General features: G+C 36.7%; 1 protein-coding gene across 19 annotated transcripts in view; it reads right to left on the bottom strand.

Moving 5' to 3' along the window:
- LOC135212647 (calcium-dependent secretion activator-like) overlaps positions 1 to 15000 on the bottom strand; it is a 1046064-nt gene that overhangs the window by 621317 nt on the left and 409747 nt on the right. For all 19 annotated transcript variants that reach the window (XM_064246274.1, XM_064246275.1, XM_064246259.1 and 16 more), the window contains one exon: positions 2020 to 2187. In XM_064246274.1, the coding sequence (XP_064102344.1) occupies positions 2020 to 2187 (168 nt within the window). The remainder of the gene's footprint in view (positions 1 to 2019; positions 2188 to 15000) is intronic.

The raw sequence follows: 15000 nt of genomic DNA, 5'->3' as shown, positions 1-15000 counted from the left end.
ATTATTATTCCGAAGGTGAAACGTATTCATATGGAGCAAGCCCAGAGGGGCCACTGACCTGAAATTCAAGCTTACGAAGAATATAAGACACTCATTTGAAAGAAGGAATAGGAAATACAGAAAGAAGTGGTTAGTTATTTGAAAAGAAGAACTGGCCGAACAAATAAAAAAAATAGATGAAAATGTATGATAAATCATATATATGTGCATATATGTATATAACCATGTATATTAAACACACACACACACCACCATATATATATATATATATATATATATTATATATTATATATATATATATATATATATATATATTTGCAGTGAAAGCCAACCCCCAACGCTAGTGGGTAGTCCCATCGGCTTCATTTTCTGCGAAGGCGCATCTGACTCGTCTTCTCGAACGACTTTGAAGGAAATTACGCACTACTAATAATTCATGGACATTAATGGGCTACAACTCACTGAAGGAGTGCGAATGTATTGGACGACATGGAGGAAAAAAATGGAATTCTTAAAAAAAAAGGTCATTAGCACGACTGGAGATGCAGGTGGGCATTTTCATTTGGGATTTCACTTGACGATGCCGCCAGCTGGCTGCCTTCTGCATACTTAATGAATACCCTGAAAGCCACCTCTTAACTATTTACCAAAGCATAGAGTGAATTCAGGTCTTTAGAGAATTTCACGCGTCGTTAAATTGGATGTGATTTCCGACAGCCTTGAAAAGTCTGTTGACCTCATCTTAAGGAACTAATCAATTCTGAGTAGCCTCGAAGTTTTGGATTTTGCCTTTCATTTATAACGTTCCTCTTCACAGGGCGGTATTTCTTGCTTTGGCAGAAGCGCAGGCCCTTATTTTATAACTTTCCACTATGCTTTGAGGAGCCTCTTAAGTTTTCGAATTTCCTTTTATCTGTGCCGGTCCTCTTTCCACAGGGCGGTGTTCCATAGCTTTCCATTCTACTTTGTTTTCAATTACCTTCCTTCCTTACGACCAAGAATTATTACGACTGATTAATTGACTGATATCTGTAAACTGTTATCACAACAAATATTGTCACTGACTAGGGAAAGATACCAGTTGCTAAGAAGAAAAAGAAAAATCCCAATGACAAATATTTTCGCAAAACATTCATTCATTCTACAGGACTTACCGGTTAACTTCAGACTGCAACAATAATGACCACAACAGCAAAACTAATAACGGTTACAGTATCGATAACAGTTAATGATAACCACATTAGCATAAATCATCTGACGAGAAAAGGTTATATACAGAAAAATGAAGGGCCTGTGTCCATGTCCCCAGCATTTCAAAGACCATGGATTCATTTAAAAGCATCAGTGCTACTAAATTTTATGGCTTTTCGATTTTATTCAACAAATGTAATATCTAAGTCTGAAGATGAAGGAATATACGTAATCCTATTTAAATACGAACTTATTGTATTAACAGCCTTTTATAAATTTAATAGAATTTTAAGCAATTTCAAAAATATTACAGTATTCGTTAACTATTTCATGCCTTTCGCTTTCGGAATTGGGCCCTACTATTAATGAGTTTTTCTTCTCCCATTTTACTTCCTATTTCCCATTTCTCAATTAGATACAGATAATCTCATTCAAATATCTAAGACATCAGCTTCAATTTAAAACACACGATTAATGCATGTTATTTAAAAATATATATATATATATATATATATATATATATATATTATATATATATATATATATATATATATGCGTGTGCGTAAAGGCCCTGTCCACACTAGCGGGCGGTGCCAGACGGGCAAACACTGTTCCCATAACCAATTCCACTATACTGACTGATCAATATGGAGCCAGAACGATGCGAGTGCCTAGTTACGCTGCTTCAGAAGCCAGAGAAAATATAAACAGCTGCAAGTGCCCGACGGGCATGCTTGCTAGTGTGGACAGGCCATATATAACAGTCGAATTCATCTTCAGTTACAGTGCTCAACATAAACCGACCTGAGAAACGGTTCCACTACTTACCTGGAATCTTCCCTGAATGGTTTCGAGCTGGTGCTTGGAGACTTTGATCTGCCTCTTGGTCATGTCAGTGGGCTGCTTGGCATTGAAGGGGTACGAGATGGTCCGAAGGATGAAGACGTACAGCTGGAGACGGCGCTTTCTCTCCTCCTCTTCCCTCTCTTGCTTCTCCTGTCGGGGAAATCACAAGAAAACATTTCAATATTTTTAAAAACAATTTCTTAAATTGCAAGATTGATTTTCCAATAGCAAGATTCAATGATTGATACGGGTTCTTCATTTCAAGGACCCACAAACGATTAAAAAATGTCTTAAAAGATAGAAATTTCCAATGTTCAATTATTTTTATTGATACTGTTGGTGGTTAATACTGATTATGTCGCCAGGTAATTTTTTTTTCTTTTTTGCTTAATACCAAAACGTTCAATAGAAGATTGCTTCTTCTCCTTATTAAAGATTTTTAATTTGGCCTTTTTATAGTCATGCATAAAATTATCAAAAGTTAATCTTCTTTTATCTATTAATGATTTCCAAATTGGGTGAACATTTTATTTGCCCTTTTCGTAAATCAGTTAACTTTTGTGGGGACTGTCACCGGTGTAGTAATAGGTTCAGATATACTAGATTTTTTATAAACTTGGTAGAGCAACAACATTAAATTACGAAAATATTAATAAAATCAACTGATGATTTCTATACAAACTAAGACTATTTCATAATGGTGAAATATAGAATATACATAAATTTCACGAGCAAAACTAATATATTTCATAATAAAAACGTAAAATGTACATATTTCACGAACGATGAAGAAAATTAAAACATATCTATGGCGACTAAGAACCGGAGATTAAATACTTAATTAACTTCTACAGATCCAAATTAAATATATTTTATAGCAATTATAAAATCAAAAAGTAAAACCTATCAAAGGAAATGAAAATTAAAAGTTTTTGATCGTAGAATCATTGTTTTATTTTTTATTTCAATAATTATAATTGGACCAATGGCTATATTTTGGCGAGGGAAGTTATCACAGAAACTCGTAATATATCTGTGGCTCAGTTGCCTTCCCTCAACGACTTGTAAAACTTTAATTGGACCCTTTTAAAAGTTTGTTGATGAAAGGGAAAATTCAAAAACCAGAAAAATCGAGACCAAAAATACTGCACCACGGAAATGGTAAACATAAAAGTTTAATTTTTCACAGTAAACACTTGATAAATAGTTGGAAATAAATTTTTTTCAAATCATTTTAAATAAAAATGGACAGATATACAACAACAGACAAATTAAAATGGAAAATACGACAAACTCCCTTTGAACGGCAGGGAATTTTAAAAGAAGATTTCCACTTCTTATAATAATCCAGTATGTTAAAGTACGGATCAATTTTGATTTCTTTTCCACAATAAGAATACCGTGAATCATCATATATAGAGTTATCGGTACTCTTAAGTTCGGAAACAGGGGTTATTAAATTCATTCATATAATATTTAAAAAAAAAAAAAGTTTATATTTTATGGTAATATTAGTCCACTTAATGACGGACAACATAATGTTTGATTTTGGCAACAATGTTCCAAGATCTTTCATTTTTTTCATAAATCATTCATGATTTCAATTAGATATTCCATTTAAAATTCTCTCTCTCTCTCTCTCTCTCTCTCTCGTCTCTCTCTCATATCGCCCAGCGCTCCTTCTCTCTTCATCTTCTCTCCCGATCCTGGTCTCTCTCTCCTCTCGCTCTCCTCTCTCCTCTCTCTCTTCCTCTCTCTCTTCTCTCTCTCTCTCTCTCTCTCTCTCTCTCTCTTCTCAATATAGTATCATGTGAACATTAATTCTGCTGTCAATAGTTAATTTCATTGCATGAATATATTCTAAAATAAAATGACTAAGTATACAGAGGAAAAAACAATAAAATAAAAACGAATCTCAAAGTCATTAAGAAACGAATCTCTAGGTTATTAAGAAATAAGAACAATCTTTAAAAGAACAAAGAAAAAGGAGAGCGAGTCATAAGAAAATGAATCAAAATTCCCGGACGATGAACGCGGCGGCCAGGAGAGAGAGGGAAAGAAAAAGTGGAAAATGAAAAGAAGAAGAGGAAAAAGAAAAGAAAAAAGAAGGGAGACAAAGCCTCCCGATAAAGCATCGATAAGCACGTTCCCATCACTTCGAAGGCCACCCTGAGCAGCCACACTTCTTCTCTTGGGCGTCACCTACAGATAGTAAGGACAGCGTTCTCCTCCTCCTCCTCCTCCTCCTCTTTCCACCCCCTTTAATAGTCTCTCTAATTCCTTGATCCTGAGTTACTAAACTACAGAAGCGTTACACTGACAAGGAAAATATAAACAAAAGATTTCTGAAAATCAATCGGGACAGTTTGCTTCCTTTCCCTGGACATTAAATAATTATCATTTTTTTTATTTAAAATCTTGAATGGGAAGCCAGTGCCCAACTAATACAGTTACAGAGCAAAGAATTGCAGGGGGCTAGAAAGCTCTAACTCGATGCTATTTTTTGTATAACCGTTTTGTAGATCAATTACCTCATCGAAACTCCACATTAGACTCCTTCATCTACATTTAACTTTCTCGTGCGAATCTTCCATCAAACATTCGACGATATTTAGTTATTCACATCGAGTAGAAATGTTCCTAAATATTTTACATTATTTCCACTATCTATTCCTTCTATCTACAGGATGAATGTAACATGTATTCATAACTAACATTAAGATGATTTTATCCGTTTGTGTAAGCACCATCACAGTAAATGTTTCCAACAAAACTGTGTAGAAATGAACGGAAAATCTTACTCACTTGTCAACTGTGATTGGTAATATGAAACTTCCCTACAAATACTCACAGTTGACAAGTGAGTAAGATTTTCCTTTCATTTCTACACAATTTTGTTGGAAACATAGACTGTGATGGTGCTTACACAAACAATTCACACACACACACACACATACCTCTGATAAATACAATCAGACAAATGGATGCCGTAATAAGTGGTGCAGGGTTCTACTCACATTTGCTAGGTTCGCGGATCATTCCCAGTCAAAACGGAATAACAGACATTTCCCAATCAAAACGGAATAACAAACATTTCACAACATGGTATGTTGCTCAAAAATCATTTTCCAAGAATGTAACGCTACATCTTTGCTTCATTTCTTATGGTGCGCTGGCGATCCAGTTAATCAATTCTATTTTGCGCATCCGTTGCGGTCATACAATAGCGCGCCTTCCTCATTTCCTTATTTTCATGGAAAGCGAACTCGTGAACGGCAGGTTTCCGGCCTTTGACGTTTTAGAAACATCTTCTGCTACTCGAAGAGTCATTTCCAACCTACCCCGCAGTATCAGTGCATTTTTAAGCCTTCTCATTGAATAATGTGGACAGCTGTCACTACGTTTCATCGCAGAGACGTAACAGAGTTTAATGGAAGATTGTAGGAGCCATAAAGTACTTTGGAAATAAGACTCGACAGCGAACGTGAGGCTCTGCCGACAATTCTGTTCGTTCCCCTGGCGTCTTTTATCTGGGGGTATGCAATTTCATTTTAGGAAGCATACGTATAGCTTAATAAGAAACGTAGATTCGTTTCGACACACTGTATGGTTTTCTTTTGTCACATAAGGGCATTTTGGAAGTTTGCCTTGGCAACTGACTGTCGTCTTCTGAGCTCAAATTGGAAAATGACAAATAATACTTTCGCGCCAAGAACATCCAATAGAAGTCCGAAAACAATTCACTTAATTTTCTACTGTTCATCAGAGTATCTATAGTTAGTGCTTCAGTGAAGTATTTATAATGAGTAGTTTGGTATATCTGTAATTAGTATTTTAACATCACGTCCCGAATACGTTCTAAGAGGAAAGATGTACACTGGGTGGATGTATTAAGGGGTCATAGTTCATGAAATGGGAGGGGGCCATTCGGAATCATAAAATAAAAAAAAATTCAAGAAGACTATAGTGAGTGTGGTTGGGCACCGAGTAAAAGATTTAATACGAATGATAACAATAAAAGCAAATCAATATGAAGAAAAGGTAAACATACGCTGAATCCATAATGCTTTCATGTTAAAATTACTTTTCCCTGAGATGCACAGCACTCACACTAGTAAAACATCCAAGATTAAAAAAAAAAAGAAATCCTAATCCATCAGAGGCAAAAGGAAGTCAGATCAGAGCGTTATCAGCAATCCTGGCATCAACCCAACCACAACACTCGCCCCTGCCAAAGTAAATATAAATATTGGGAGAAACCCCCGAGATCTTCAGCTTATCATCAATTTCTGAAACCAAAATAACAATAATACTGATAAAAAAAGTTTGACAAACGTATGAAAACTGACTGTAATGTCTCATACAGGCAGGCAATTAGGAGTTTCTGGTTTGCTTGTTTCTATTGCTTTTGACTTTGGACTTTCAAAACATGTTACAACATTCACAGGTTAACGGAAGTACGAAGGAAGCAGCCAAAGATCTGTCGTATTGCTCGCAGTGATCCAAGGAAAACTCAACTCACTGTAGAGAGTAACCCCCTATGGACAAAACGATGGCGATAGTTTTCCTTCTTGTAAAAAATCATAATACTAAACATTGTGATCAATCTGTAATATAGCTGAGGTTGACACAAGTTTCGAAAGAACTCCACGCGTGCGCGACTAAAATAAGATGCCAAATGCTCCCTTTTATACTAATAATTCTACTTTACCTCAGAAGAACAATACTATGTATGTTAAACAGCAAGAACTAGTAGTTTGTCCAAGGTAATTATTTTGTCCCAGGATCAAATATTAAGTTAATCTCAGTTACTGAGGTACACACAAAAAGTAAAAAAAAAAAAATCGGAAAAACCTTCATGTGAAAATACTTTAGTATAAATATGGCTACCATGAAATTATTTTCAAGTCATAGACATTTAAAATATCACAACCATTGCAAGCAAAACTTATCCGATAATATAAAATGTAAATATATTACTACCGTTATTTTACTTATACGAATCATTTAAACCAACAGGAAAACCTTAGAAATATCATCGAATAACGAATCCGAAGAATAACGACTAGGGGGGAAAAAACACCCTTTGAATTTCGAGGGATCGAGACAGAGAGGAAAAAGACGAGGAATTGGTCTGAGGAGGAGGAGGAGGAGATGATGATGATGAAAGAGAAGAGGAGTTGGCCCATGGGCGAGGTTGGAATGGTTTATGGCTTCGAAGGTTTCGCTACGTATTAGGCCATTCCACTTGACTAATGCCCTTCTCTGCAAAAAGAAAAATAAAGATGGATGATTTAGTGCCGCTCTCGGGAGACGATACTGGGATCAAGACGCATATTACAAGAAAAGAGCAGCAGCTTAAAGAGAAGGAGGAGGAGGCGGAGGATGGACAGACAGATGAGAAGCGGCAGCAGAAAAAGGAGTTGGAGGAGGGTGAGGTGGAGGAGCATAAGAAGAGCAGTAGGAGCAGAGTGAGGCAGGATGAGGATATGCACCATCATGAGGAACAACAGTAGAAAAAGAGGAACGGAAAGAGGAGAGACAAGTGGAGGAATTACAGCAGCTGAGAGAATAGTAGGTGGAGGAGCGATGAGCGAGAGTTCTCGCCAAGGAAGAAAGAGCAGTAGCAGAAAGAGGAAGTGTGCAATGGAGAGGATAGTGGCGAAGGAAGAGAGGGAACAGCAGAAACACGGAGAGCAGGTGCAGAGAGAGAGAGAGAGAGAGAGAGAGAGAGAGAGAGAGGGGTGGGGTGGGGGGAGGATGACGAGAAATGGGAGTACGAAAAGGCAGGAAAATGGAGAGAGAGAGAGAGAGAGAGAGAGAGAGAGAGAGAGAGTGCATTTGAAGCAAACTGAAGAAACGGGGTAGGGAGCACTCTAGAGGAAGAGCAAAAATAAAAAGACGAACTGAAGGAAGTAGAAAAGGTTGCAGAGTAGTAAGAGCGGTGCAGGTAATAAAGTCACAAGGAAAAAAAAAGTCACGGAAAAAAAAAGTCACGGAAAAAAACACAATTTTGGTTGGGAAAATAATTCACAGGAAAAAGTCACATTAATTTATGGTGGCCGGTAATCGTTAAGTTAGGTTAGGTTCATTTAAATTAAGTGGGGTTCGGTTAGGTTACTTTTTCCTGTGACTGTATAGCCGGCCACAACGAATTATTATGACTTTATTTCCCGTAACTTTTTTCCTGCTACTTGAAGAAGTAGCACCAGAATATGGAGGAACGGAAAAGGGAAAGTGGAAAGGGCAAGCAGAATAAAAGCAGCAGAGGGTAGATGAAGTGGAGATGGGCGAACGGGGAGCAAGAAGAGACAGTGGAAGAGTTGGAAAAGACAGAGAGAGGGAAAGGAAGATAAAACGTGCGGTTAAGGAGAATAAGAGAAGAAAAACAGACGATGTGAATGCGCAAGAAGAGGAAGAGGAAATTAAATGGAGAATGGGGGAGAGACAAGACATCAAGGTGAAACTTGATGCAGATGTTTAGAAAATCTCAAGGCGCGGATCTATATACAACGACCTTCGCTATTCTAAAAGACAAAAGGCTATTTATTATCTATTAACACGTGTGACGCAAAAAAAAAAAAAAAAAACGCACGTTTCAACCGACTTTGTTCTAATCGACGACCTCTTTGCAGTTCATGACAAACAAATAACACTGAAAAATGGCCAACCGGTATCGTTAACAACAGAAGCTATCAGTTTTCCAAAACTACCGAAAACTATATCACATTCTTACTGTGGTGGTAACAAAATTATATTCGTTTCAAATATACTTCAGAACTATTAGTTATCGCAAAGACTTCAATTTTGTGCAAAATCGGAAAATTTTCGAAACAAAAATGGATAACCTAAAATTTCGAGAAAATGAAACCTCATATTTTCGAGAAAAAAAAAAATTCCAAAAACAACCTAAATCCTAAATCATGTCTCGAAAACAACTGAGAACTGTCATGTTTGATACTTCTACTAAATCTACCATTGTTCGAAAAACGATACTGCATGGAATCCATCCATTGTCCAAAAACAACTGAAAATCGTATCAGAATTTTAAAACTTCGACAGAATGTTTCGATCTTCGAAAACAAAAGAATTTTTGTGCTTAAATAAGAAAGGTATAAATAAACTTCATTAGTTCTCTGGTAAAAAAAAAATTAAATAAAAAAAGAAAGAAAAAAAAACAACAACATTGAACATCCTGTCCTTTCTCGTAATGGAAATTTTAGCAACTCAAATATTAAATCGACAAAGAACAGAAATGAAATACTTTTCTCTATTCAGTGAAAATAACACAACCCTTTAGCTTGAATATGAATGGGAGAGGAAATCATGTACGATTCTTTGAAGTGGTTTGTAATCTCCTTTAAGGAGGAGAAATAAATTTAGAAAGGGGCAAAAGATAAAAGAAATAAAAATGATAGCGAGTGAGATGGGTGTGTAATGTTATGGGTATTAAACTCTCGTACCCATCCAAGTGTCTTCCGTTTTTTTGTGTATGAATTGAAAAATACCGGTAATAAATTCTCTAGAAGTGATACTGTAAGTAATAAAATAAATGACCTCTGCCTAGTGGAACAGCCTTTTCTTAATGATGGAAATCTGAGAACCACCTTATCGCAACCCTTAAAATAACCGGTACAATCTTTTCGTCACTTTGCAAAGTTTTTCTCCAACCCGGAATTCCGTAAAACCTTATCCTTCTCTGCAGAAATATTTCCACAGCTTCTATATTTATCTTACATCTCCTCTCCCCGACCTCTCTATTTCTCTCCCGAAGTGCTGCAAAAAATCCTACTGATGTTCACAGCAAACAATTAAGAAATACGCCGAAGCTTCTTCAGCGCAATCGAGTTTTCTGTACCGCGTATAATACTGCATGAAACTCAGCTACGGCTCATGAAACTTTCTGCCACAGCCCGGTGGTAACCTGTGATATTGGCACCGATAGCGGTGCCAGACGCACGATCACGGCAAACTTTAACCTTAAATAAAAATAAACACTACTGAGGCTAGGGGGCTGCAATTTGGTATGTTTGATGATTGGAGGGTGGATGATCAACATACCAATCTTTGGGCCCTCTAGCCTCAGTAGTTTTTAAGATCTGAGGGCGGACAGAAATAGTGCAGGAGGACAAACAAATAGGCATCTTAATACAGTTTTCTTTTACAGAAAACTAACACTGTGATCTTAATTTGCTTGGCAAATTCTTTTCTGTTTTTTGTTTTGTTGTGTGAGCGTGTTTGTCTGTCGTTCCGTCATAAAAAGACCTCCCTAGAAGAACTTTCGAGGAAGAAAGTTAAGGAGAATGGAAACACTCATTATACAAGTTTTCTGAACTCGTGTTTTCATGTAATGGATGAAAGGAAGGAAAAGAGAGACGTGGATACTTTCGCGTTTTCTTTTGTTCACTTTCCTTTTTAAGTTTCTGTAGGCTGCGTAAAAATCTGATTCACTATATAAAAACTTACCAGAATAAAGAAACTTAGTACTCGTATAAAAGACGCGTTGAAAACACAATTTTTTTAACCATTTTTTTTTTTTTTATATCTTTCAAGGTAAAATATTCTTATTTTTTGTTTCAATAAGCTGTCAAGATGCTAGAAGGCTATCCCAATTACCATCCTATCAAGAGAAAAAAAAGCCAGAAGAATTTTGTCAAAATCTGAAATAAATAAAAGTAACGGCCATTTTCTGAAAAGGAGGAATATCATCATCCGTTGACTATCAAGAAGTTTTCACTACAAGTCGCTGATCTCTACTGCTGCATAAAAATTAGGCAATATATGTGTTTGTATCAGAACAGGCAGTCGTAAATTCCCAAGTCAGCTGAATACCTGGTGCTTAATTACCTGAGAGACTTTCCTTTGCCTTAAGTGAGAGACTATCCCTTGCCTTAGAGACTTTCCTCAATAACCTCCTCAAAATTGGGGCAAATTTTCGTGACAAGACTTAAGGAGTTTTTCTCTCTCTTTTAAAGGACAGGAACTGTGACAAGGAAAAACGCCAAAGGTTTTCTGCCGTTGAAAGATTTAAGCCTCTATTCTTTAATGACTATTATATATTAAATTGCTGTCTTAGGGTGGAAGAATACTAACACCGTTGGTCCTGCGTGTAGTATAAGGATGGGCCCACCGCCAATAACTGGAAACTGCTGCCTTGCAATAACTGTGAAGCCTGGTGGCGTGCAGTCTAACTTTTTAGTGAAAGGCTAGGCCCACTGCCAATAACTGTGGAAACTGCTGCCTTGTAAGTGGACATTTTAGTTAAAGGCTAGGCTCACTGCTAATAACTGTGAAAACTGCTGCCTTGCAGGTGGACATTTTAGTAAAAGGCTAGGCTCACTGCTAATAACTGAAAACTGCTGCCTTGCAGGTGGACTTTTTAGTAAAAGGCTAGGCTCACTGCTAATAAATGCGGAAACTGCTGCCTTGAAGGTGGACATTTTAGTAAAAGGCTAGGCTCACTGCTAATAACTGTGAAAACTGCTGCCTTGCAGATGGACATTTTAGCAAAAGGCTAGGCTTACTACTAATAACTGTGAAAACAGCTACCTTGCAGGTGGACTTTATAGTAAAGGCTAGGCTCACGGCTAATAACTGTGAAAACTGCTGCCTTGCAGGTGGACATTTTAGTAAAAGGCTAGGCTCACTACTAATAACTGTGAAAACAGCTGCCTTGCAGGTGGACTTTATAAAGGCTAGGCTCACTGCTAATAACTGTGAAAACTGCTGCCTTGCAGGTGGACATTTTAGTAAAAGGCTAGGCTCACTGCTAATAATTGCGGAAACTGCTGCCTTGCAGGTGGACTTTTTAGTCAAAAGTGAGGCCCACCGCCAATAACTGTGGTTGGTTGATGACAGCAAGGGCATGCGGTCGTAAAAGCCCCTTTGCCAAACAATAAACCATGCATGATGTTGTAAGGATTAATATGGAGAGAAGAGATTTGGTGGAGGATGACGCCTTTGACAGAATGCAGTGGCGAAGGCGCATCAAGCAACTAACCCCTTAATGCAGGGATAACGGTGGGAAAGAATAAGACATATTAAATTGAACCGTTAACCAGGAACTGGGTGAAAGAAAAAAGTGAAAGATTTCTCTAAGTAAAAAATAATACTTAATAGCGCGCATATTTTCCCTAGATATAGCGGGAAACATTCACACATATCTACAGAATCTGTGTAAAATATAAAACCACTTTCAAATGGAACACGCAAACACACGAGACCATTTTTGCATTATTTGCAAAAACTTTTTTCCATTCATGAAAAAATAAACCAAATGCATTCAGACTATATGAAAAGATATTTCCTTAAAATAAAATACAATATTTTTATTTCCTTTAACACCAAGATAGTCTAGTATTTCCACAGGCCTTTATAACAGCCTATGTTTAGCTCTTCCTTAAACCTTTTACTTATTCAGCAAATCCTTACGATTCCGTTTAAACTGAACGCCACTCACATTTCCATACAGAATTTAAATGGATCCTTCCCGTTAGTTATTACGTTGTCTTTACGATTTTCACTACTTATATTTATCAAATGCCTTTCTTTTTCATATATCATTGCACTATTAGAATGATGCTGATATTCCAAAGAAAGTGTGGTTGTATATTCTTAAAGAAAAGCAGCGTAGTGTTTCTTTTTCATACTATCTTAATTTACTATCCTCGCAACATTCTTAAATATACTATAAAAAACAACTATGATCCCTGAAAAAACTTATGACCGTTTTGTTTGATCAAAAATTCACATTTTAATAACCGGCCCCGATATCTGCCTTCCACTGCTCTGCTGACTTGTTCATGCTATTTGTTTGGCTTATAATGACTGATTCCAGGATCTTCCAACAGTATGAAAAGGAAATCTTAAATAGTAAAGATGACTCATTCCAGATATTCCAATGCCCAAAATAACTAGTCACGTATGTGTGTGTTTTATTTTTAATTTTTTTCCGGATGATATTTTTTTAAACAACTAATCACGTGTGTGTGTGTGTGTTTTTTTCGGATTTTTTTTTCTTTTTAAATACGGAAATCGCTAGAGACAATAATCCGCTCATCAAAAAAGTACCAGAACCAGACCGACCGCCACATAACAACGACTAAACATCACAGGCAAAACGTCATCCATTAACCCATGTCTTGACCTTGGTCCTATCAAGTGCAAAGAAAAGTAACTCCCCTGAAAGGAAGCACTCGTGGCGAAATACCTCCATAAATTGATTATCTCTTCATAAATCTATGCAAACCGGGGCGGAATACCTTCACAAACTCATTTCCTTTCATAAATCTAAACCAGTCAAACAAAAAATTTTATAATGCCTTATAAAATTTCCATCAATACATAAATGAAACAAAGAAGATTGTATCTGTAATGTACTTTGTTCATAAAATTTTAACTGATTATAGAAAGCCGATATATTCTATATATATACTTACACACACACATTATGTATATATATATATATATATATATATATATATATGTATGTGTAGTGATATTTATACTATTGGAAGATCCTGCAATCAGTCGTTACATGCCAAACATTTCTACAATGGAGCTGAATTGCTTTTTAATATATGCTAGTATTGTAATCAGCTCTTATTTTATGTTAACATATAATATTTTCATTCTGCACAAAATCCCTGAATATGTGGCGATGTCGTTACGAAACGAAAGATGCAGGATTAAAGCAAATTGTGAATCTTATTGTGTTCTTACTTAATATATTCGTGTGTGTGTGTGTGTGTGTTGATTACTGCCTAAGTAGTGGAATAGTTTCTATATTTTACAGAAACAAAACAACCACCTTTCTCAATGTACAGTATATATATATATATATATATATATATATATATATATATATATATATATATATTTTTTATATGATTTTTCAGCATATGGTAGGTTATACGGCAAAAGAACGTGCAAAAGAATGAATGCAATTCTTCGCTAAAGTGCTTCAGTTCTTCCCTTCGGCTTACTTTAAGATTTATATATTACAGACTAAGCCATTCGCTGTACTATCAACACTCGTTCTGCTGTATTTCAGAACCAACTCCACCGAAACCGCCCCCCTTTAACGGACATATATTTTAAGGAAGTTGATCAAAAGCATCCGGAGGATGGAGGGGTCAGGTCTCGTTATTCCGTCCGAATGAAAATGGGAAAGTGACTCTGTCCTAGGAACCTTGATACAAAGCAAATAACATTTTGTGCAAGAGAGAGAACCGCCATCGTAGATCCCGTGTTTATTTACATGGTGCTTTTACGTTGCATGGAACCAGTGGTTATTCAGCAACAGGACCAACGGCTTTACGCGACTTCCGAACCACGTCGAGAGTGAACTTCTATCACAAGAAATACACATCTCTCACCCCTCAGTGGCATGCCCGAGAATCGAACTCGCGCCACCGAGGTGACAGGCAAAGACCATACCAACCACGCCACTGAGGCGCTTGTAGCTCCCATGAGTACCTCAAATGTATGAAAATTTCTGTCCGTCCTAAGCAATGCAGGCTTAATGAAACTGCACCACGGGGCAACTGGCCGCTACCTACACTCAAAACCCTAATTAAAGAAGAGGCAGGAAAATAACTAACGGCAAGGAATATTAAAACTCACACACCTTACTATAGTGCAAGTGTTTCTAATTTAGTCTTAATACCATAAGAAAATAAATGTCAAAATCAACTCAAATATTCGCATCAAAACCTGCCTTATTACTTTCATAGAATGAATCACATAAAATATGCGTTGTATCCTATTGTACTGAAGTTATTGTCAGCATTACACTAGTATAATTATATAGATTTTTGGCATTTTTGGCATTATGCCAAGCACTGGGGCAACTAGGGGCATTCAGCGATGAAACGGAAAGTGACAGTAAAAGGCTTGAAAGGTGTAACAGGAGGAAAGCCTCAAAGCAGTTGCACTATGAAACAATTGTTAGGAGAGAGTGGA

The sequence above is a fragment of the Macrobrachium nipponense genome, chromosome 41, assembly GCF_015104395.2.
Source record: "Macrobrachium nipponense isolate FS-2020 chromosome 41, ASM1510439v2, whole genome shotgun sequence".
NCBI classification, from domain to species: domain Eukaryota; kingdom Metazoa; phylum Arthropoda; class Malacostraca; order Decapoda; family Palaemonidae; genus Macrobrachium; species Macrobrachium nipponense.
Note: the sequence above shows the minus strand (reverse complement) of the source record. Positions and strands in the feature narration are given on the sequence as shown.